Below are 23271 nucleotides of genomic sequence, written 5' to 3'. Positions count from 1 at the left end.
TGTTCACGTTCAGTTGATTTTCGAATCATGTGCACTGACTGTGTAGTACGTGGTATTTGTTGGTAGAAATAGTACATACTGTTTTATGGATAATAGCAAGCGCAGAATGTTTAATGTGTATTTTGATTATAATTTGAAATATATGGCCAGCATAGATCAGTGTTGTGCAAAGCGCTTGCAATGCAATGACCAACTATGAGATTGTTGCTACTATGTAGGCCTAAGGTAATGATCAGGAAAATTTGATGTCACTGTGTGTACCTTTACCTAAATTGAACTCTTGAGTTATTTGCATATCTCTACTGCAATTCTTTATACGGCCACTAGGGTGAGACTGTAAGTTCATTACCAATCTCGTGGCGCTTTTTGAATGGAAGAGAAGAAGTTTTTTGGTTTTGGGGGGTGAGGGGCTGATCTGATCCAGGGGCTGGCCTTTTTGTTCCGCTGGAAGAGAATCCTGCTTGAACGCTACGAGCAGGAGCACAACACACCATAAAGACCGCCCTGCGCCGCGGAAGAAGCGTCCCTCTGTGCGCTAGTGCAGGCTGCCCAGAGACAGACGGAGACAGCGGTGCGCCGTCCTCCAGCTCCGCCGTCTGCAGCGCCAGGGTCAGCGGGCTGCAGTCGCCTTTAGCCTGAGCTCCTTTGCGGGTCTAGGGGTTCGGGCAGGGGTAGGGGGCGGGGGTACACCGAGAGGGGGACGACTACACACCGAGAGGAGGGGGCTGGAAGTCTGAGACGCTTCCAGCCTGAAGGGGCCGGCTCTTTGGCCACAGCTGCACGGACTAGCTAGCCTGTTCTCAACGGCTAAGTGAATGGGATGGAGCCGGGACCGTCTGGCGCTGGTAGGTTTATTTTTAATTCGATGCTGAAGCGTTTGAACATGCTGGAGAGTCAGATACTCTGCAGTGATAAATCGGTTCATACTACCAGCAGGCTGTTGTACGATGCTTGGTGACAACACCACTGCATTATATGGTTTGGAACACAGAGTACACTTAGTACAAAATGAGACCGTCTGCTCAGATTTCCATCTGCAGACCGGAGCAGAGGCTTGTGGCCGTGCTCAGGGCTGGAGAGGTCGTGGGAATCTCCGAGAGGAAAACGAGGTGAAGCCCGCCTTGAGCAGCAGCTGCAGCTGTGAGTGTGTGCAGTGTGCACAGCCCACACAGCCTGATGCCCCTTGCCCACACTGACGCTCTGGGACCAAACCTGTCTTTTAACATATACATTTTATCATAAGATGTTGTGGTGAGTGAAAGTTTTTAGCCAACATCTATACAAGTGTCATAAATGATAGATAAGTAGAACACAGTGAAGTTTTCACCTTTGTAGTGACCCTTATGTGACAAAGCCACAGCGCAAACGAAAGATGTGCCGGACCTATGCCCTGAAATGAACCTTTGCTGTCATAATGCAGCACTTATTCAGCTGAGCGGATGACAAATGCACTCAGGTTTCCCACAGGTGCACACTCTGACCTGTTTACATGGCTCCGACAGGGCCAACTTTCCGTCAGGAAAGTTGTGGTTATTGTATCAAGTGGATTTCTATTCTTAGTCTGTTTTTTCTACGATGGGCTACAAATTACACTTAAACGTAAGCTGTGTGTGTGTGTGTGTGTGTGCTCGTGCGTGTTTGTGTGTCTTGTAAATAATTGTGTTTGGTTGATGCTCCACTAAAGTGGGTTTTGGGCAAACGGGCCAAATTGGTAGAAGACAACATGTTCAGTGATGTGACTGTCTTGTTGTAGCCTCATGACAAAGATAAAGAGCTAGAGATTGTTACATTAAGTGTCACTTTGCGCTTGACCTCACAGCATCACTTCAAACTCATAGACACAAAGTTTGCCCTGTACGTACGGCCACAGTCTGAGTTTGACTGAAATGATCCACATTCTCGTATAGATTCAACGTTACGTCATCGCCAGAGCCGTGAGCGGAGAGTGCTCCTGTTGCGATGCAGAACTAAAGCCCTGCTTCAAGACTTAGCACCAGGAAAGACAGCTATTGTCTTGGGGTTTGTGAGCGCCCTGGCTGCGCTTCTCACCATCTGCCTTCACTGGCACGGCCATGAAGAGTCTGTTAGCGCCGTGTGTGAGTGCGCTCGGATCACAACAAAGTCTGGACACACACAGCGTATGTGTTCTTTCGCACATGTGTGACGAGCGCACGCACACGCAGGGACCCCATGTTTATCGTGTTTGGCAGATGCATTGTGTCCAAGTGTGATTTTAAGCGTTGATACCCGGAGAACGCCGCCGCAGAATGCCAAGCAGAACTCTTATTTAAAGCAAAACCTGCTGTCAGTGTGGCATTTGAGGTTTGAGAGCATATTATGGTGAAACGTGCTCGACCCAAGGGTTTACTGTGGCTATTTAAGGCAAGGCTTTCCCTGTTTGGGAGGAGGGCAGCAGAATATTGCAGTATCACCACATAGCCTATTACTACACATGTTTCAACAAAGCTCACTACTGTCAAACCTATATAGTTAAACAGGTTTTAACAGTATAAACCATTGTGCACTGGAATAAATTCTGAAATCAAAACGGTCACAGTTACATTTTTTTTCCTGTCTGCCTGATATGAGAAGGACTGCAGTCATTTTTCAGAATAATCATTATCTATACACAGAAGTGTCCCTAAACTAAAGGTTTAGTTTAGTTTCAAAATTAAGAGTGTACGTGTCTGTATTGGTATTGAGTGATTAGTCAATTCTTGACTAATGTATAAGGCTGATATACGCTGATATCATGTGGCACACTCAAGCAGTCACTTATGCTTTTGCATAAAAAATAAACAAAATTATTATTTAATAAAATAATACACACTACACTACCATCTAAATTTTCATTACCATCATGATTTATCTATTCTCTATCATTTTAAAACCCCAAGCTTCATCTAATGAAAGTTTACTCTAGAGCCTTGTATACAAAACTATAGCCAAGCTTACACAAACAAATAAAATGGCAGAGGATGCCCAGTTCTAGATGATGACAATGTTCCACATTGCGTGTTGTTTTAATGCCCCTTTTGATAACCACAAGCATCCTGGACCGTAATGGGAACAAATTCACTGTTGTGCCTGAAAAGGCCAAGGTCTCTTCAACATGACCAAAGTAGCACCCTACCTCCTCCCCATCTTCAACAACCCAACACACACCACTCCCTGATATCCATGACAATAGTGTGTTGCCGTGGTGTCTCCATGGTGAGACTGGGAATGTGGAGGGAGGGGGCCATGTTTGTGTGTGCGTTCATCGGGGCGAGGGAGGGAACTCCCGCCTCCCGTACTACGACTGTGTCTGTGTGTGTGGCTGGGATCAGAGGAGCGGGGCAGCTGGGGTCTTTGTGTTGGAGGAGGGCCGCTCTCTGGGGACCCAAAGGTTAAGGCATGGGCCCCTCTCAGGCAGGAGTCACCGTGCGGCTCACATGTAGCACCCAGTCTGGGACCCCCTTCTAACTGAGTAGGACAGCTTTTTCAAACATGCATCATGCAACATGCACAGCCACTTAGAGCGCACCGCCACTGTGACGAAAGCCATGGGCCTCCTGGCTTCTCTGGGAGATTTATATCACGCAGCAAAGAAGCTTTGATAGACATAGTAACGGTTGGATGGGACAATAGGCTATTTGTAATTAATGCATCTTTTGAATAGAATTTGTGTATATAAATTGGACACAAACATGCATTTTAGGCTGTAATCTGTTATTCTGTACTCCTTTTTGAAAATAGGATGGCTTTCAATCTTAGTTGATTTTGTTTTTGTTGAATACAATTATCTTAACTCTGTTCCAAACCACATGTTTTCTCTAATGGAGGATTAGCTGATTAAGGTTAAGGTTATTGTCTCCAACTGAAAGTGTCCTTTGCATTGGTCAGGAAGACTCAGGACTACCTTAGTAGAGATTTAGTAACTGTCATAGCTGATATGCATTGACCCTCCTACTGGTTTAAAAATGACAGTACAATAACAGCTGAACTTGGGTGGATAGCTATTATACAACATCGACTACTGAGAATACATCACATCTTAAATGACCCTAAAACTACAAGTGCACTGGTCTGTAATGGTATTAGATTATATGAAATATATACATAAAATGATTGACTGATCTATGAAATTACTGAATAAAATCATGGTGTAGGGATGTAATAAAATTATATGGCAATATGTTGTGATTAAGTTCTTGATAATATGGACTTTCAAAGATGTTGTTTCACAATGCTTTAAACAGTATTAATTTATTATACACTAACTACATGCTAACTACTGCATTACAAAGCTTTATCTGTTCAGCTGAACAAGAGTCCTATATAAATGCCCTGTTATAAATGGTATTGTTGACATGAAATCCCGATGCAATTTTCTATTCCAAAAAATAACAGTATTTTTATAAACTTTGTAAAGAGGTGTGTGTGTTTACATATACCCATTGTATTGTGAGGATCTTGACAATACCCAGGCCTATCTTGCCGTATCATTGCTTTCACATCTTTAACTAATAAGATGTTTATATTTTTTATGTGCAGTGCCCATGGGGGTCTTCCCCCCGCCCCTGCAGCAGGTGTTCCATGCCCCCCGCCGGCCGGGCATGGGCACAGTGGGCAAGCCCATCAAGCTGCTGGCCAACTACTTTGAGGTGGAGATTCCAAAGATGGATGTGTACCACTATGAGGTGGACATCAAACCTGACAAGTGCCCTCGACGAGTCAACAGGTAAGCTTGGCCAGGGGCTTCACTCATTAGCCAGAGAGGCATTGACACCATCGGGAAAACTAGATTCATTGCGTCCTACACAAGATCATTAGTTCATCAGGCTCCTGTCTTGAGAACATCTGTATTTAGAATATGTTTTCACACAAGAGTCAAAAGTGAATGAATAACCAACTCTATAACCTTGCCCATTTTCGAGTAATAATCTAGTTAGGGTAGAGTTTATATTCAAACATGTATAAACTCACTCAGACACATTACATTCTTAATCTGTCTTAATCTGATGGCATCTTCTCATAGGTTCCTAACCAAAACTATAAATGTATATTGTTAAATTTGATATCTTTTAACTTACACTCACCTAAAGGATTATTAGGAACACCTGTTCAATTTTTCCTTAATGCAATTATCTAATCAACCAATCACATGGCAGTTGCTTCAATGCATTTAGGGGTGTGGTCCTGGTCAAGACAATCTCCTGAACTCCAAACTGAATGTCAGAATGGGAAAGAAAGGTGATTTAAGCAATTTTGAGCGTGGCATGGTTGTTGGTGCCAGACGGGCCGGTCTGAGTATTTCACAATCTGCTCAATTACTGGGATTTACTCTTACAGTTACAACCATTTCTAGGGTTTACAAAGAATGGTGTGAAAAGGGAAAAACATCCAGTATGCGGCAGTCCTGTGGGTGAAAATGCCTTGTTGATGCTAGAGGTCAGAGGAGAATGGGCGGAGTGATTCAAGCTGATAGAATCAGAATCAGAATCCTTTTATTGCCATCGTTTGTGAACACAGTTCATAAACTAGGAACTTATTTTGGAGATAAAGTGCAACATAAAACATAAAACACACTGAATAAATACAAATACAAATAAGGGCATGCACGAAGTAAAAAAAAAAAGATATGCTTAAAAATCAAATAAAAATACTTAAAGGTAGAAAATATATACAACAGCAGCATCAGAACAACACTGCAAACATGACTTATTAAAGTGGCCGGTGTTATAAAATGTCCAGTTTTGTGCAAATATTATAAAGTGTTCATGAGACAAACGGCAGAGGGGAAGAAACTGTTCTTATGACGAGAGGTTCTGGTCCCAATGGACCGTAGCCTTTTGCCAGAGGGAAGTGGCTCAAATAGTCCATGTCCAGGGTGAGAAGTGTCAGCTGCTATACGGCCTGCTCGCCCCCGAGTCCTGGAGATGTACAGGTCCTGTAGAGATGGAAGGCTGCAGCCAATCACCTTCTCAGCAGAGCGGACAATGCACTGCAGTCTCTGTCTGTCCCTGGCAGTGGCCCCAGCGAACCACACAGTGATGGAGGAGGTGAGGATGGACTCAATGATGGCCGTGTAAAACTGCACCATCATCTGGACCGGCAGCTTGCGTTTCCTCAGCTGCCGCAGGTGGAACATCCTGTGATGGGCTTTCTTGATGAGGGAGCTGATGGTTGGCTCCCACTTGAGATCCTGGGTGATGCAGGTGCCCAGGAAGCGGAAAGAGTCCACAGTGGTGATGGGGGAGTCTGTCAGGGTGAGGGGAGGCAGGGGGGCTGTGACTTTCCTGAAGTCCACAATCATCTCCACTGTCTTCTGGGCGTTAAGCTCCAGGTTGTTGCTGCTGCACCAGGACACCAGCGGGTCCACCTCCCTCCTGTAGGCAGACTCATCGCCGTCCGAGATGAGTCCAATGAGGGCGGTGTCATCCGCAAACGTAACCAGTTTGACGGAGTCATGGCTGGAGGTGCAGCAGTTGGTGTACAGGGAGAAGAGCAGGGGAGAAGATACATAGCCCTGTGAGATCCTGTGCTGATAGTCTGAGTGTCCGAGACATTCTTCCCCAGCCGTACGCGCTGCCTCCTGTCCGTCAGGAAGTCAGTATTCCACCTGCAGGTGGAGTCAGGCACATTGAGCTGAGCGAGCTTGTCCTGGAGCAGAGCAGGGAGGATGGTGTTGAACGCAGAGCTGAAGTCCACAAACAGGATCCTGGCGTAGGTTCCCGGGGAGTCCAGATGTTGGAGGATGAAGTGAAGGGCCAGGTTAATGGCGTCGTCTACAGAACGATTGGCTCTGTAGGCAAACTGCAGAGGGTCCAGGAGGGGCAGGTGAAGGACTTGAGGTGGTGCAGGACCACATGCTCAAATGACTTCATGACTACGGACGTCAGCGCCACAGGTCTGTAGTCATTAAGTCCAGTGATCCTGGGCTTCTTGGGGACGGGCATGATGGTGGACAGCTTGAAGCAGGCTGGGACGTGACATGACTCCAGGGAGGTGTTAAAAATGTCCATGAAGACAGGAGCCAGTTCCTCAGCACAGTGTCTAAGGGTGGAAGGAGAGACCATCTGGGCCCTTATGGGGATTCTGCTTCCTGAAAAGCTTAGATAGAAGAGATAGAAGAGCAATGTTGACTGAAATAACCACTCGTTACAACCGAGGAATGCAGCAAAGCATTTTGGAAGCTACAACACGCACAACCTTGAGGCGGCTGGGCTACAACAGCAGAAGACCCCACCGGGTACCACTCATCTCCACTACAAATAGGAAAAAGAGGCTACAATTTGCACGAGCTCACCAAAATTGGACAGTTGAAGACTGGAAAAATGTTGCCTGGTCTGATAAGTCTCGATTTCTGTTGAGACATTCAAATGGTAGAGTCAGAATTTGGCGTAAACAGAATGAGAACATGGATCCATCATGCCTTGTTACCACTGTGCATGCTGGTGGTGGTGGTGTAATGGTGTGGGGGATGTTTTCTTGGCACACTTTAGGTCCCTTAGTGCCAATTGGGCATTGTTTAAATGCCACGGGCTACCTGAACATTGTTTCTGACCATGTCCATCCCTTCATGACCACCATGTACCCATCCTCTGATGGCTACTTCCAGCAGGATAATGCACCATGTCATAAAGCTCGAATCATTCTCAAATTGGTTTCTTGAACATGACAATGAGTTCACTGTACTACAATGGCCCCCACAGTCACCAGATCTCAACCCGATAGAGCATCTTTGGGATGTGGTGGAACGGGAGCTTCGTGCCCTGGATGTGCATCCCACAAATCTCCATCAACTGCAAGATGCTATCCTATCAATATGGGCCAATATTTCTAAAGAATGCTTTTAAAACCTTGTTTAATCAATGCCACGTAGAATTAAGGGGGGGTCAAACACCGTATTAGTATGGTGTTCCTAATAATCCTTCAGGTGAGTGTATAGCTTTATTTACCCAGCAAGTCCTATTGAAATTCAGCAACACAGTAAAATATTACTTAAAAAAAATATTTTGGTGAATCATTCCAAGACCATAGTCCTGAGTTAGAAAAGGTGGAATTTCTCAGTTCTGCTAGGAACATTGAAAAGCAATTTTGAGGAGGGGCAAAGCCTCTAACTACCTGAGCCAACGTTGATGAGATGACTAAGGTAACCCTGAAGTTTCTCCAGTTTGGCTTTGTAATAATTCGGTATACTATAACCTGTTACACATGTACATCATTGTTTTACATTTTATCCATTGTAAACAGCATAGCAATATTAATTTAAAGTGGCCCAATAATATAAAGGTCCACTAACTTCCTGTTCCAAACAACACAACAGCAAAGAAGTCCCACCTAGTGTTGTCATAGTAATAACATTTCAAACTCTTTTTCAATAGTAAAGAACAAACTTGATACTCAATACTGATTCCGACACCACAATGAATTAAACACACTCTTTCTTTAGACAATAGACCGTGATTTTCAACATTAAATAATTTTACTTTCTTTTATATTACCATCTGTATAATCCGTCAGTGGTCCAGGTAGGTTCCATAGTGGTGCATGAGCATATACTGGTCCATGTAGTGTTTCACTTGTTCTGATACAGCTCAAGATCATTCTAAAGCTATTCAGGAAAGATTAATTTCTGTTCAAAGAATGTGACTTTTCTTTAGTATTGAGTATTTAGTTTTGATACTAGTTTAAATATAGATTAGTATCTGATTTTTCTTTTTTATTATTATTGAAAAGTAGGTGACATGTAAGAAATGTGTCAACATATAAGACCTGGAGTCTGAATTTTGGGATTTTTTACATTTTTTCAAGAACTGTGGGTGGGGATTGGAGGCAGGTGAAAGCAGGATTTACTCAAATATGCATGAATCAATCAAGATATGTAAGTAAGAAATGCCTCTAATATGACATCAATACACAAAATTCCACCTATAAAAACAGGGAGAGTTTAAGCATCAGGAGCACTATTTTCTAACTGTTTAAACATTAATTTGAGAAAATACAGATGTTTTTATATATATTTTTTGTCAAATCATAACTATAGTGTTAATTAGACATGTTTTTGGTCCTTGTTTACAGCATGACCTCTACGTATGTCACATGTGCTGGCCATGTCTAACCAGGAAGTAAAATTGAGAAAACTAGGCAAAGATTTGCAATAAATTATTTTTAAATATTAATTGGCTATTATATGCACGTTACACCCTAATACCAATCTCATAGTTGTAGCATTTCTTTCAGAATTGAAAGCTCTTGTTTAAGTATTCAGGTAGTGATAATGCCACTTGTCTTTTTTTTAAAGGGTCACAGCCGAAATATATTGCCTATTGGTGAACACCCAAGTAGAAACGAATGTGTTACTTGTAATTCTTGTCGATTAAATATAGAAATCTTGAAGAACTCACTACAATACAGTAACTGTGCGGTACATGTAGCAAGCTCTTAGTGTAAAAATATCATCCATAACAAGCCGAAAGCATTAAGCTTTGGGCTCTTTTGGCATTAATGTTCGAACAAAGCTTCCAAGAAGGCATTCACAGATCACCACCTTTGACCCTGTCCCATTCAGCGCACACTCATCCCCCACACTCATGTGAAGGCCAAGGCACAGCTTATTGAAAAGTCCACCCCTCCATCCCATTGTCCTTACATCCCCCCATGACCATGAAATATAGCATTCAGCAACCATACGCCCTGATCAATATTCGGCGACAAAGGGTGGTGATCGGGAGATGGTTTTAATTTGCAGATTTGCACCAGACTTTTGTGCATCAGAAACAATGGTGGCTCATATTAAATTGGTCTTTTCTCTCCCTCTCTCTCTCTCATAGGGAAGTGGTGGAATACATGGTACAACACTTCAAACCGCAGCTCTTTGGCGACAGGAAGCCAGTTTACGATGGCAAGAAAAATATCTACACGGTGCTAGCACTTCCAATCGGGAGTGAGAAGGTGGGTGTTTTGATGGTGTTACAAAACAAACCATGTGCAATACCAGTACATAAAATATAGGAAAATGGTATGATTTTGTGTTTTTGCTAGTGAAAAACCAACAAAAAATATTTCTTCTTGGGCGATAACAAATATCACAATAAACGATAATATTGAAACTACTTTATGCCACTGACACACTAACTCTAAAGCAGGATAATCCCAGTAAAGCCTTGTCTAAATGAGAAGGTTGTTTGAGGATCCTGAACGGTAATAAATGGCACTTATTTAGCATCCATTTAGCATCCATATTTAGTCATAGAATCTTATTCTTAATCTTATTGTACTACAAAGCCAAAAAATGTTAATATAGTTAGTAATTATTGTGACAGGCTTACTTTCTACTATAAATATACTTAAGAAACTAGGGTTTCGAGTGAGGAATATGCATGAAATTAATATCTTTATCTTTATTTGTTGCAAGTATCGTAATAACAATATTTAGACGATGTGTCTAAAACTGTGGTACAGCTCTTTCAGATAGTACTTAAGCTGTTAAATTCATTTTATCCACTTTTCTGTCCTACTTTGGATCATTTCTTGTTTGAAACTACAGTGGAAATAATTTTTAGAACTGGTTTAACCCTAGATAAAACCTGGAATAGTTTTATTATAGAACTGATTTTGCATAGTGGTACTTGGAAAGCTAAATATTATCTTTGTTTGAACTTGGTGTGTTAAATTTGATAGCCACATAAATGTTCTAAAACATGTTTCTAAACGTATTAGTTGAGGTTTATGTATCGGGACAAATGTGAATTGACTGCCCACAAAAACAGAAATATCACTCTGAGATTAATTTTTTTAAAGGTATTATAAATGATAAATATTCAATCTTTGGATATTTTCTGAACAACATTCAAGATATGAATAACATTTTGATATATTGCCCACCTCTTGCCACAACTCTGTAAATAGTTAATATTTTGTTATAAACTAAAGCATTTATTATTTAAATCATCCATTGGCTTCTCCACTTGAAAAGTGTTGTAGAACTGCTGCTGTTTGCTGGTGTAAGAGGCAGTGATGTCTATGGTTCAGCTTTGGCATGATTATTGCTGGGTTTCAGGGGACATAACAGCCTATCTGCCAATCATGTATGAGGGGCATTTGGTTAAAATACAGATTTACAGATTTTATCAAGTTCAAGGGTCTAGGCACTATTAGAAATGATCAGTTTCAACATTTATGCAGTACCGTAATCTTTTAAATATTTCAACAAAAATTGCAATGCTATCAATTGGGATAACTGTCTTGTGACAACAACACATACAAGTGACATTTAAAATCCCTCTTTTTCATTCCCCAGGTGGACTTTGAGGTAACCATCCCGGGCGAGGGTAAGGACCGTATCTTTAAGGTGTCTATCCGTTGGCTGGCCAAGGTGTCATGGCGCCTGCTGCAGGAGACTCTGGTCAGCGGGCGGCTGCAGGTCCCCCTCGACTCCGTTCAAGCCTTGGACGTCGCCATGCGCCACCTAGCCTCTATGAGGTATTGTTTTGTGAAGTAACACACACTCAAGTCTCAGTGATATTCTATTGTAGTTGACCTAAAAAGTCTGTATTTTATGTCAATGCAGCATTTGGAAAGGCTGTGTTTTCCTGCCTCGGGTGGTAGATTCACTTAAATGGTCAAATGATACCTGTGTGACTCTATCAACTCTGCAGTGCTGAGCACACCAGAGAATGTGTTTAATGTCCTGAGGGTTGGAAAATCCTTTAATCAGGAGATTCCAAATAACATCCAAAACTGCATTCTCCAATTTCACTTAAATTGAGCCTGAGCTATGCACTCCTTAAATGTCCAAAACACCCCATGTACGACATAACCCTACGGCAGGAGCAAATACCAATGTCCAAAAAAGTCATATTCTACTCCAAATAATTGTTCTTTGTGTTGGCTTTGATTATTGATACAAGTCATTTTCTGTTCTGATTCATAAGATGTCCAGATCAATTTTGTTTAATATTGGTTATAGGTTGAAAAGATAAAAATGAAAAATAGAATAATAAGATGAGACATATTCATTATCAGAAAATATTGACCAAGGATGCCAATATCAATGAAGGCAAATGTATCAATGTTTCTACAACCTAAACACCATTAAGAGAAGTACCAAACCTAAGAGACTTGAGACAATTATCTTTTCCTTCTTTCAAAGGTACACTCCAGTTGGGCGTTCATTCTTCTCCCCACCCGAGGGATACTACCACCCATTGGGAGGGGGTCGTGAGGTCTGGTTTGGATTCCATCAGTCTGTTCGTCCCGCAATGTGGAAGATGATGCTCAACATCGATGGTGAGTCAGCTAAAACCTGACACATTTCCCGTTATCACAAGGGTTAACTCAGTTCTGATGTCAGCCTCTCAAAAAGGATCACAAAAACATCTGTCATCTCTTTCCAAAAAAAAAACCCCCAAAACTAGCAAGCCCACTAGTTTGACACATTTGGTTATAGACCATTTTAAAGTTTGTAAACAAATGCATTTGAAATTTTTAAATGGAAGCAAGTTGGCAACTGAAAGCAATCATGAAGTGGAACATAATATGACTTGACTTCTATGGAGAAGTTGAGGATTAGCCTCAGAATATCATCAAATTAAGATGGCTGTGTATTACATTGTTTATTGAGTAGGCAATTATACACATTTGGCCTTTTTTTAATGAAGGCCATCTTTTTTGGGACAAATACTTACAGAAATGTTGACCCCACAATATTTTTCCATCTGTCTTCACTCACCACATATACTTATGAATCTCAAAAAGTATTTTTAGGCTAGAAAAAAGTATTGACGTTAACTGACATTTAAATTAATTGGAGAAGTGTGAACTCAGGACCCCAGGCAATAAAAATCCCTCAAAACATGAGCAATTTTGGATGTCAGCTAATGATTGAAAATGTTTTATGGGATGTCACTTTTGCCTCCAGTCACCTCCCTTCTGGAATTTTGAACATTCTGATGGCATACCACATTAAGGGGTTTATCTTGAAAATCTTGAAGTTATTCATGTGCCTGTTTATGCATCTTCTTTATGTTACTAAGGGCTTTTTTGCTCTCTGTCTCCCTCTAGTGTCTGCAACGGCCTTCTACAAAGCTCAGCCAGTAATTGAATTCATGTGCGAAGTTTTGGACATACGCAACATAGATGAGCAGCCAAAAACGCTAACAGATTCACAACGAGTGCGCTTCACCAAGGAGATTAAAGGTGAGCTGGTGGACTGTGGAAATACCTTCCAATAAAATCATGACATATGATTGAAAATGTGTTCTAGGAAGTTGACTTGTGTATTAACAATGTTTTATGTTGATTTTACAAAGGTCTAAAAGTGGAGGTGACACACTGTGGGCAGATGAAGAGAAAGTACAGAGTATGCAATGTCACGCGACGTCCTGCCAGCCACCAGACGTACGTATAGTACTATAACGCTCTAATTCAAAAAGTGTAGAGAATAAAGTTTTCAAATACAAGCAAACAGCCTTTAAACATTATGGTTAAACTGTGTAATTTGTTCTAAAAGCTATATCATGTGTATATTGTCGATACAGCACACTGAATATTTTGAAACTGTTTAGTAAACCCATTTGATCACAATTAATGCTGTAAGCCTTTGTCACTTTGTGGATTAATTAATCGATGGTATCTTAGCTGACCAAAGTTGGTATTAGTCGAGTTATCATTTTATTTAGATTATAAGGATTTATATGAGACAATAGCAGAAAGGAGAAGTTAGTGAGTTAGCTGAAGGTATGGGTATTTTTTGATGTTTGTATTTAAAAAGGCAGATTAAACTCAAGATTCAGTTTAATCTGTCTTTATATAAATACATAGGTTCCTAGTTTTTTCTGCATAAAAAGAACTCCCTTGCAGAGCGTGTAGTCTTGTGAGTGCATTTTGGGTCAATATAGGATAATAGTCTTTTCAGTCGAGTAATCAATCAGCAGGACATGTCTGTAATCGACCAAGAATCTCTTCGACTGCAGCCTTAATCAGCTGATCCATTATTTAACTAAATTCAATTCGACTTGTATGGTTTAGTTTAAAAAGGCAAATTTGTATATTTTTATTGATATGATTTTATTTTGACATTCAAGGTTTCCCCTCCAACTCGAAAGCGGGCAGACAGTAGAATGTACAGTGGCCCAGTACTTCAAGCAGAAGTACAATTTGCAGCTAAAATACCCCCACCTGCCCTGTCTCCAGGTGGGCCAGGAGCAGAAGCACACCTACCTGCCTTTAGAGGTACTTGTCAACTTAAATGTACTTTTAAAAAATGTGGTGTATAGTGCAACCATGGAGTACATGTCTTGTTTTTTTTGTACTAGGTGTGTAACATTGTAGCGGGCCAGAGGTGTATCAAGAAACTGACCGATAATCAGACCTCCACTATGATCAAAGCCACTGCCCGCTCTGCTCCAGACAGGCAGGAGGAGATCAGCCGCCTGGTGAGTGGTGCTTTCACTTTACTGCCTGTTTATTTGGATTTTTTTAAGGATTTGATCATGTCAAAAGCAGGAGAATATTACTGTATGAGTGAGAAAGAAATATGCGAGTGTACAAATGATATAGGTAAAGTGGCCACAAATAGTACTACACTTGGGGCACAGTTCTGTTGACTCAAGTAGAGGCACAAAGTAGTAGTCCAAAGCATTACTCAAGTAACAGTTACTCTGAGTACTAGCTTCCTGAAATGCATTTTTACTGAGTGTAACATCTGATGTAATAGTAGAGTAACCGAAGCTTTTAATCACCTAAGAGCATAATTATACTTCCACTTGCATCATATTTTTTTACAGTCTAATTATAAAGCCTGAAAACTAGTACAAGTACAATTTTATTTAACAGAGGAAACTGACTACTACCCACTTCTTGGCTTAAAAATCAATCCTACATATTATTATTTACCATGCAAAAGTGAATGCAGTGACATTGACCTGTACTGACAGAACATATCGACCAACCTTTGAATATTGGGTCCTGCCTAGTCAAGCAGAATTGGCACAGAGATACTATAGTCTCCTAGAATAGAAAATTATAACTTGACATCTATGCAACCTATTGAGAAGAGCAGTACCTACACAACACCTAAAATGTCTTTATTTTTGGTTTAATGGGATATCCTATGTGATGCACAATTTAACATGTTCTACTTCAAATTCTCATTCAGCATCAGGAAATCAGATATTTAACATTTGGTTGTTATATATTATATTGTTTTTGTCGTTTTTAGATGAAGAACGCAAACTTCAATTTGGACCCATACATCCAGGAGTTTGGGATCAAAGTGAAGGATGACATGGCCGAGGTGACAGGCAGAGTGCTCCCAGCTCCTATCCTACAGTATGGAGGAAGGGTAATGTCTGTTTCTTTTTGAATTATCAATCAAATGTGAAAGTATGCTAATGTTTAAACTTTGTGTCTGCAGAATCGTGCTATTGCTACTCCCAACCAGGGAGTTTGGGACATGAGGGGGAAGCAGTTTTATAACGGCATTGAGATCAAAGTGTGGGCTATCGCGTGCTTTGCCCCCCAGAAACAGTGCAGAGAGGAAGTCCTCAAGTAAGTACTAAAGAGTGGGAATACTCCAGTGAGAATACACTTTTTAAGGCAGGGTGTTTATCTTAAACTGGCCAATTTCAGACTATTTAGTGTATCCAGTTGTATTCAAAGATGTAATTAAATGAGATCTGACTTGTAACTTGGCCTGGTGGTGTCACTTGCTTGTCTCCATGGAGATAAAAGTTTAATGTGATGCTGTGGAACAGCCAAAACATAAAAAGAACCTCAATAGCGCATATTTAACGTGATAATAATATGTATAATTTATTTGGGTGTGTTTTGCAGAAATTTCACAGACCAGCTGCGTAAGATCTCAAAGGATGCTGGGATGCCGATCCAGGGCCAGCCTTGTTTCTGTAAATACGCACAGGGAGCAGACAGTGTGGAGCCCATGTTCAGACACCTCAAAAACACATACTCTGGACTGCAACTCATCATTGTCATCCTCCCAGGAAAAACTCCTGTCTATGGTATGCTCTAGTTGCACAATTCAATAGTTTATTTTTACATGCCTCTGTTATAGATTGCATTGAATTATCCTGCAACTTTTATGATGGAGGGTCTGCTACTTGTTGTCTTCATAGAGATGTTATTGTTTGGCCTAGCGGGTTCCTTACTGTGGCATTCATCTTATCTACCTTGCATTAATTCAATTTCAGGTGTTTTCATCTGTCAAAAATACCTTAATATGCATTTTTACTGTGAGCATGCTCGCCTCTCCTGAGATCTAACCTCTAACTTCTAACTTGGTAGTGTCCCCTGCTGGTTTCCATGAAGATGGATAAACTGTTGAACATTTCCAGAAAATCAATCTCCATGGAAACAAGCAGGTAGCATCCCCCCAGTAGAAAATTTACATGGGTGCCCTAATCAACAATATCTCAATCCCATTCCCCCTCCTTTATGGGATTTGAAGTAAAAAGTATAATATTGTATTTTAGCGGAGGTGAAGCGTGTGGGCGACACTCTGCTGGGCATGGCCACACAGTGTGTTCAGGTGAAAAATGTGGTGAAGACGTCTCCTCAGACCCTCTCCAACCTCTGCCTCAAGATCAATGTCAAGCTGGGAGGCATCAACAACATTCTTGTCCCTCACCAAAGGTACTTTCGCATTTTCTCTTCATTCCAAATATTTGATCTTGTTTTTGTGCTGTAAAGTGCATATTATTAGGTTTTACATTAGTTAAGTGGCAGTTTGTGAGGAAATAAATTGAGATTAAAAATAGGTGTAGAGTAGAGTTTTAAAACAGAATGCCTCTATCTATGCCATCAACACTTAAAATTCCATCCAAAATATTGGGATAATTCACGCACAAGGAAAGCAATATGACAGATTAAACATTCATCTTACAAAATAAAGGCGTTGTCATTTATTTTTATTAGTATAATCATCACTCTTGTGCAATGTAGGCATGTTTGGGCCCTTGTTAACATTATGGTGTCTAGACAGCAGCTATGAAATACCTCTTTGTATGTCATATCCACTGTCCAACCCAAAAAAAAAAAAAATCCATGAAATCTTAAATATAATTAAGTCAACTATGTTTTAGTGAAACTTGTAGTCTAACCTGTCATGTGCACATTTCTGTTTCTCATAAAACTACCTCAACATGGATTTATTAAATATTGACGTAAACAACTAATTAAAACCAGCCCTGTGATCTTTTTAATTAGCAAGTCTTAATTCCCTTTGTGTTGTGCCATCAGGTCAGCCGTGTTCCAACAGCCAGTTATCTTCCTGGGAGCAGACGTCACGCATCCTCCCGCTGGTGATGGCAAGAAGCCCTCCATTACTGCTGTAAGTGTCTCAGTAACTCCCAAATCAAACACTTGTTGACCTCCACTCCAGGGGAACAAAAGAAACAACATGCTGCTATATAAAGCCAGCCTTCTACCAATACTACTGCCAATATTGCCGTTGAGAAATTTGCCTATTCAAATGAGTTCACCATTGCGTTACATACAGTAGCAACCAGAAATAATTTTTGCATGGAAGAAAATGCAAATGACAAAAAAAATGTATTTGTTACTAGACTGAAACATGGATTTGTTTTCATGGGATTTCAAATATGACTACTTAGTAGATCACCTAAATCACATTTAAGGCATAGCTTTTAATTCATAAACATTAATATTGTTTCAGAATTTTCAACTTTTTCCCACTTTTATTTGCGCAGTAATTTAGTGACATCAATGTCTTTAAGTGTGTAGTTTTGCATACTTGGCAGAAAAACACATGCAAAACAATGACAAGCTCAGACTTTGTGAGAGACAATAAAGAGAGATGGTTCATCACTGACGTTCTCAACGGAAATGACGTAAACCTCTTGTCTGTCCTTGGTCTCAGATGGGCTCTGGTTGGTTGTGCTGTTGCTTAGCGACAACAAGAGATGCCGTCTTACAGTGAAAGAATGATCTGTTCTGTATAATGATAATGTGTTGTTAAATTTAATTTCTTTATTTTTATATTATGTTTGTAGTTTCAGAAGCCTTATCTTTCTTTATGCCTGTCATTGTTTGGAAGATTAGTGCAGTCATACTTATTCATTGAGGTTCTCTCTGTGTTGTGTGTGTGCACAGGTGGTAGGCAGTATGGATGCCCATCCCAGCAGATACTGTGCGACGGTGCGAGTGCAGAGGCCCCGGCAGGAGATCATTGAAGATTTGTCTTACATGGTCCGAGAACTGTTAATTCAGTTCTACAAGTCCACTCGCTTCAAGCCTACCAGGATCATCTTCTACAGGGATGGAGTGCCCGAGGGACAGCTGCCACAGGTACCCTATGCCTACTGTCTATTTGTGTTGTCAGAATACTAAAATTTCAACCTCAATTTCGCCACTAAATAGACTCTATATTCAATACAGAATTCGATACGACAATGATAATAAAAACACTCTTTTGTCAAAAGAAGGTGATTTTCAACATTAAATAATAGTACTTTATTTTATATTACCATGTGGTGTCCAGGTATGCTCCATAGTGGTCCATAGGCGCATACTAGTTTATGTGGTCTGCTTGTTCTGAAACAGCTCAAGAACTTTCTAAAGCTATTCAGGAAAGGTTCCTTTCTGTCCTGCGAATGTCACTGTTTTAATATCGATTAGTGTCTGATTTGTGATACTTTTAACAAACCTACTGTGTAGACTAATGTACAAAACCAATACAACGACGGTAATAATGCTCCTCCAGCTTTTAACAGCTCCCTTTTAATAGAAACCTTTTCCTTTGTAACGTTTTTCAGATTCTCCACTATGAGCTCTTGGCCATCAGGGACGCGTGTATCAAACTGGAGAAGGATTACCAGCCTGGCATCACCTATATTGTAGTGCAAAAACGCCACCACACACGCCTCTTCTGTGCGGATAAGTCTGAAAGGGTAAGACATCAAATTATTGGTGGTTATCAGTTTCTAGGACGCAATAATTTTACATTGCCAGAAGGGCGCCAGTATTCAAAAGGTGAATTTATACATGTTGAATCTGATCATTTCTGTTATTTACAAACTCACTGTATTAACAATTTAGCAATTTTTAGCTGCCCCTCATCTGTATTAGATATTATTGGCCTTTAGATTGTTGTAATGTCATCTGAAACCCAGCAATATAGTGGCAAGTCTAAAATTAAACATTTCTATCATGATTTCTTATCTTTTTTTAGATTGGAAAGAGTGGTAACATTCCTGCAGGGACCACAGTGGACACCAGCATCACTCATCCCTTTGAGTTTGACTTCTACCTGTGCAGCCATGCAGGCATACAGGTGACTCAAATGCTACACATGTTAAGACAGGCTTGAAATTGGAATTTTTCTTCATGGTAAAATATATGGGTCAATATGTTTGGGCTATTTTCACACTTGTCCTGGTTTGGTCTTGGTTTTTAGCATAGTTTAGCCCTGATGTACACTTTGGTTGGTCCTAGTTCAGGTTTAGTTCCTGTTTTTGTCCCCATTTTGATGTTGTATTTGCAAGTGTGACCAAGGATTATTATTAGATTTTTATTTGGCTATGGTTATGGCTAGGGTTATACAAACAAGAATGTGCTTTTCCAAACAGTGGAGAATGTGCTCCTTTTTACAAAATACTTGAGCTTTAGTGATTGAGCATGACTCAGGATGAGTCTGTTTCCTGGCACTACAGTGACACAAAATGAGCTCAGGTTTAAAAAAAATATATGCAAAATAAATATTAGTTGACTGTTAAGTTAAGTATGTTTAACCTCCCAGGCATGTTTTTTTCATTTCTCTCTCTCTCTTCGACTGATTTGGACCTGATGAGAGTAAAAATGATCTTTTTGACATTCATTCTACGTTTTAATCATTTTGATAGAACACAATAAAGTCACATTTGAATAATGATTTGTAAAAACTATTTATTAAATACCTGAACACAGCAACATTTTACCTGAGTGCAAAAACAAAATGAGAAACAACAATTGTGCCTCTTGGTAAAATGTGGCTCATTTGAAGTGCTGCTAAAAGGTGCAGGGTGACATATGCCTTTAACAAAGTCCATCTTGAATCTAAACTATAATGTGTTATACTCTTCTGTCACCAATACAGTGCAGCTTAATGACCTCATATGTGGACACCAGGACCTTGTAGAGAAAAAAATTGTATTGTGGCTTAGACAATCCAAAATGTGTTGTTCACATATGTGGACGCTAGGGCCTAGGAGGTTAAGTATATTATTGCAAATTTAATATTGTTTTTCTTGACAAAAAGTCCATTGAAACGTGACTATATTTTGTTTGAATTTACTTTGGTGGGGATATTGTGTACTGGGATAACAATCATTTAACTATATTGTGCAGCTGTACATAATATGTCCACTCACTTAATTTAAACTCCTCGCAGGGTACCAGCAGACCGTCCCACTACTACGTTCTTTGGGATGACAATCGCTTCACTGCGGATGAGTTGCAGATCTTAACCTACCAGTTGTGCCACACGTACGTGCGTTGTACCCGCTCGGTCTCCATTCCTGCTCCAGCCTACTATGCGCGTCTTGTAGCCTTCCGTGCCCGCTACCATCTGGTGGACAAAGAACATGACAGGTAGGTCTGAATTTAAGCGGAGAAGCAGATTATTTAGAGCAGTTTGTTAATGACATAGTTTTGCGTTTTTTCCCAACAGTGGAGAGGGCAGCCACGTGTCCGGTCAGAGTAATGGCCGGGATCCTCAGGCGCTGGCCAAAGCCGTGCAGATCCACCATGACACCCTGAGGACCATGTACTTCGCCTGAGCATCTTCATGACCCCTCCCACCTCATACTTACGTCTGTGGGCAGCTAGTCCACTGCCACCTCATCCCCATCCCTTCTCCCCAGTGACTGCCCACTACACACCCTTTATAGACCTGTCAGTCATCAGAACCACAAACAAGCCCTCACCTGTGCCACATGGGCACTCGACAGCCTCATGCACTCAAACGGTTTGAATTTTGTTGATTTTTACTTTTACCAGGACTATTGTTCTTTTTATGTTGACTTTTTAAAACCTGGGTATTAATATGTAATTGTATTGTAAGCTACCTTCTCACTCCTATCTATGTAAGTATGCATTACGGATAGGGGAGAAATGGGCAAGAAAAAGATAATATCTGAAAATATCTTTTTTACTGCCACCACGATGCTGCCTCCAAACCTATCCGAATGCCAGATGCCAGTGTTCTTTGTCCTTAAGTGTGGGCATCTTACGTGGCACTGGACGCACACTTACATGTGTCATTTCACTTATGATTTTGTCTTGCTTTGGGATTATGTTTTTAAATATTTTTACTGCATTACGGAGTATTTGGAGTATATGGTACATTAGCACTTAGTGATAGTATGTAGGTGCCACAAGTCCTGCACATACAAGTTTGTCAGTACGTACTGTACACTGAAGGCTAGTCTCCTGGCCAGGGACACAAGGAGCAGGCATAGCATATCATAGACACAGAAGAGATCTTCTTTCACTCTCTGTGCTGGCTGGCACGTCCCTTAGAGAACTAGCCTTAGGCATCTTAGAGTAACAGTAGAGGGACCATTTGTTTAGAGTGTGTCAAATATATTGTACTTGCACCCCATGCACCTAAACCAGCATTAACCAGCCAAAAGTGATGCCAACCAACGGAAACGGGCACTTAGACAGGAAGATAATCTTTTTCTGCTTTTTAGGATTTTTGAGGCACTTTTATTTACTTTTTGTTTAATTGCTGCAAAATGATGAGTTTTCTTCCTGAGTATGACATAGAGTATATATAGTTTCTCACACTTACACTTGCTTAGCTATCATAACAAAAATGGCAACTAAGGCAATAGATAAGGTCAACACACCTCAGTAGATTTGAATGCAGGCAACTACAAAAGTCTGTGACCACACAAGTGCTGTAAAGCTGAACTTAAGATTCAGCCATTGACCTTGCTATGATCATTGTGCACATTCCAGCCTGTATTAGCAGAGCTTACGCCACAGCATGCACCCTAAACATCCATCCACACACTCCGGCGCTCACGTGCACATACCCACTCTACTGTATCAACAGCATTATTCAAAGATACTTTCCCTCAAATATGTGTCACTCATAGCCTTGTTGGCAGAAGCACAGATCTTTCTGCCTTGAGTCTCTTCCATTGTATGCAGACTTTTTAATGCACTTGTCCTTTTATCCTTATTACTAAAAATAGTCGCTATGACCCACACATCATTTCACCCCATCACCTTATATGTTGTGACTTTGAACCAACCACACCTGCAGCACTCCTGGCCCGATCCCCAAGCCTGTGCTCGCCACTCCCTATTGGTGCTCTGTGTGCATGGGCAGCACAGGTAGGGGACTGCTGCATCTAAAAAGAATGGGCAGTTATCGCTACGGAACATGCCCTGCCTTTACATCTAGTCACTTTTAGGAGTCAATGAAAAAATGCATGTAATATTTTTATGACTGGATATTCTGAGCCACCTTATTCTGGTTTCTTAGAGGTAGGAGCTGTGTGCTCACCACTGCCTGTCAGTTGTTTTGCCTCGATTGTGTAATAGTTATAAAGACTGCTTATTTTCTTTTTTTTTTTTGTTATTAATTATATGAATATTGTGACTAGTGTCAAAGTGTATCCTCAAGAGGGCACTGTAGAGACTGTCTCAAAGTTCCACCTCAGATGCCCTTAAAGCGCCTCAAATCTTGTCTGATGGGTAAAGCCCTTTGAGTTGAAAGGGATCAAAAGAGATCAGATAAGTGTGATTTTTAAATCATCTTTATGAACTTGCGTAATCAAAATGCCTTTGTACACCATTTTACTGATTCTTCATTGTGTCCAAGGTGATTTGTATATATAAATGCATATATAATATTAACCTGTTATGTATTCTGGCTCACCCAAAGCTGGGCCTGTCACAGTTGGGGGCCAGTGTATTCTTACCCCCTTTCTGTACTTAAAAAATGAGTCTGGGGGCATTATCCAGCACCACTGAATCCAGATGCAGTTCTTCACTCACTGAAGCCACAAAGCACCTTGTAACCGGGGGAGACCAATGACAGTCCCCCCTTCCAATGCATCATGTGGACAGCGGAGAGGGCTCTTCTCTCCATGCAGCCTCACTGTCTGACTAAGCAATATCGAAGCCACTGATCAAGAACAGTCCTTGTCAAAGCACTTCCCAATACATTTGAATGAAAGGACATGGAAGCATACTATTTTGGCTCTGTATGTTGGGGAGGGTTATTTTTTAAAGAAAATAAAATTGTTTTTTATT

The 23271-nt window shown here is 40.8% G+C and overlaps 1 protein-coding gene across 1 annotated transcript; it reads left to right on the top strand.

Annotated features, from left to right (window-relative positions):
• Positions 1-355: 355 nt before the first annotated feature.
• Positions 356-23271, top strand: ago1 (argonaute RISC component 1). Its single transcript, XM_033981247.2, has 19 exons — positions 356-845; positions 4537-4723; positions 9819-9939; positions 11288-11469; positions 12140-12276; positions 13051-13185; positions 13299-13386; positions 14073-14220; positions 14304-14423; positions 15209-15331; positions 15404-15537; positions 15823-16007; positions 16479-16638; positions 17245-17335; positions 18118-18312; positions 18780-18914; positions 19196-19297; positions 20393-20592; positions 20672-23271. The coding sequence occupies exons 1-19, from the start codon at positions 821-823 to the stop codon at positions 20778-20780; spliced, it is 2577 nt and encodes an 858-aa protein (XP_033837138.1). The 5' UTR covers positions 356-820; the 3' UTR covers positions 20781-23271.

Source organism: Periophthalmus magnuspinnatus, chromosome 16, assembly GCF_009829125.3.
Source record: "Periophthalmus magnuspinnatus isolate fPerMag1 chromosome 16, fPerMag1.2.pri, whole genome shotgun sequence".
Lineage (NCBI taxonomy): Eukaryota > Metazoa > Chordata > Actinopteri > Gobiiformes > Gobiidae > Periophthalmus > Periophthalmus magnuspinnatus.
The sequence above is the reverse complement of the archived record's forward strand: the minus strand, read 5'-3'. Positions and strand labels throughout refer to the sequence as shown.

Excerpts from the sequence above, each read along its gene's own strand:
- ago1 (XM_033981247.2), top strand. The coding sequence starts at position 821 with ATGGAGCCGGGACCGTCTGGCGCTG. Across the intron at positions 14,221-14,303 it reads ACACCTACCTGCCTTTAGAG|GTGTGTAACATTGTAGCGGG; the intron begins GTACTTGTCAAC and ends TTTTTGTACTAG. Across the intron at positions 17,336-18,117 it reads AGAAGCCCTCCATTACTGCT|GTGGTAGGCAGTATGGATGC; the intron begins GTAAGTGTCTCA and ends GTGTGTGCACAG.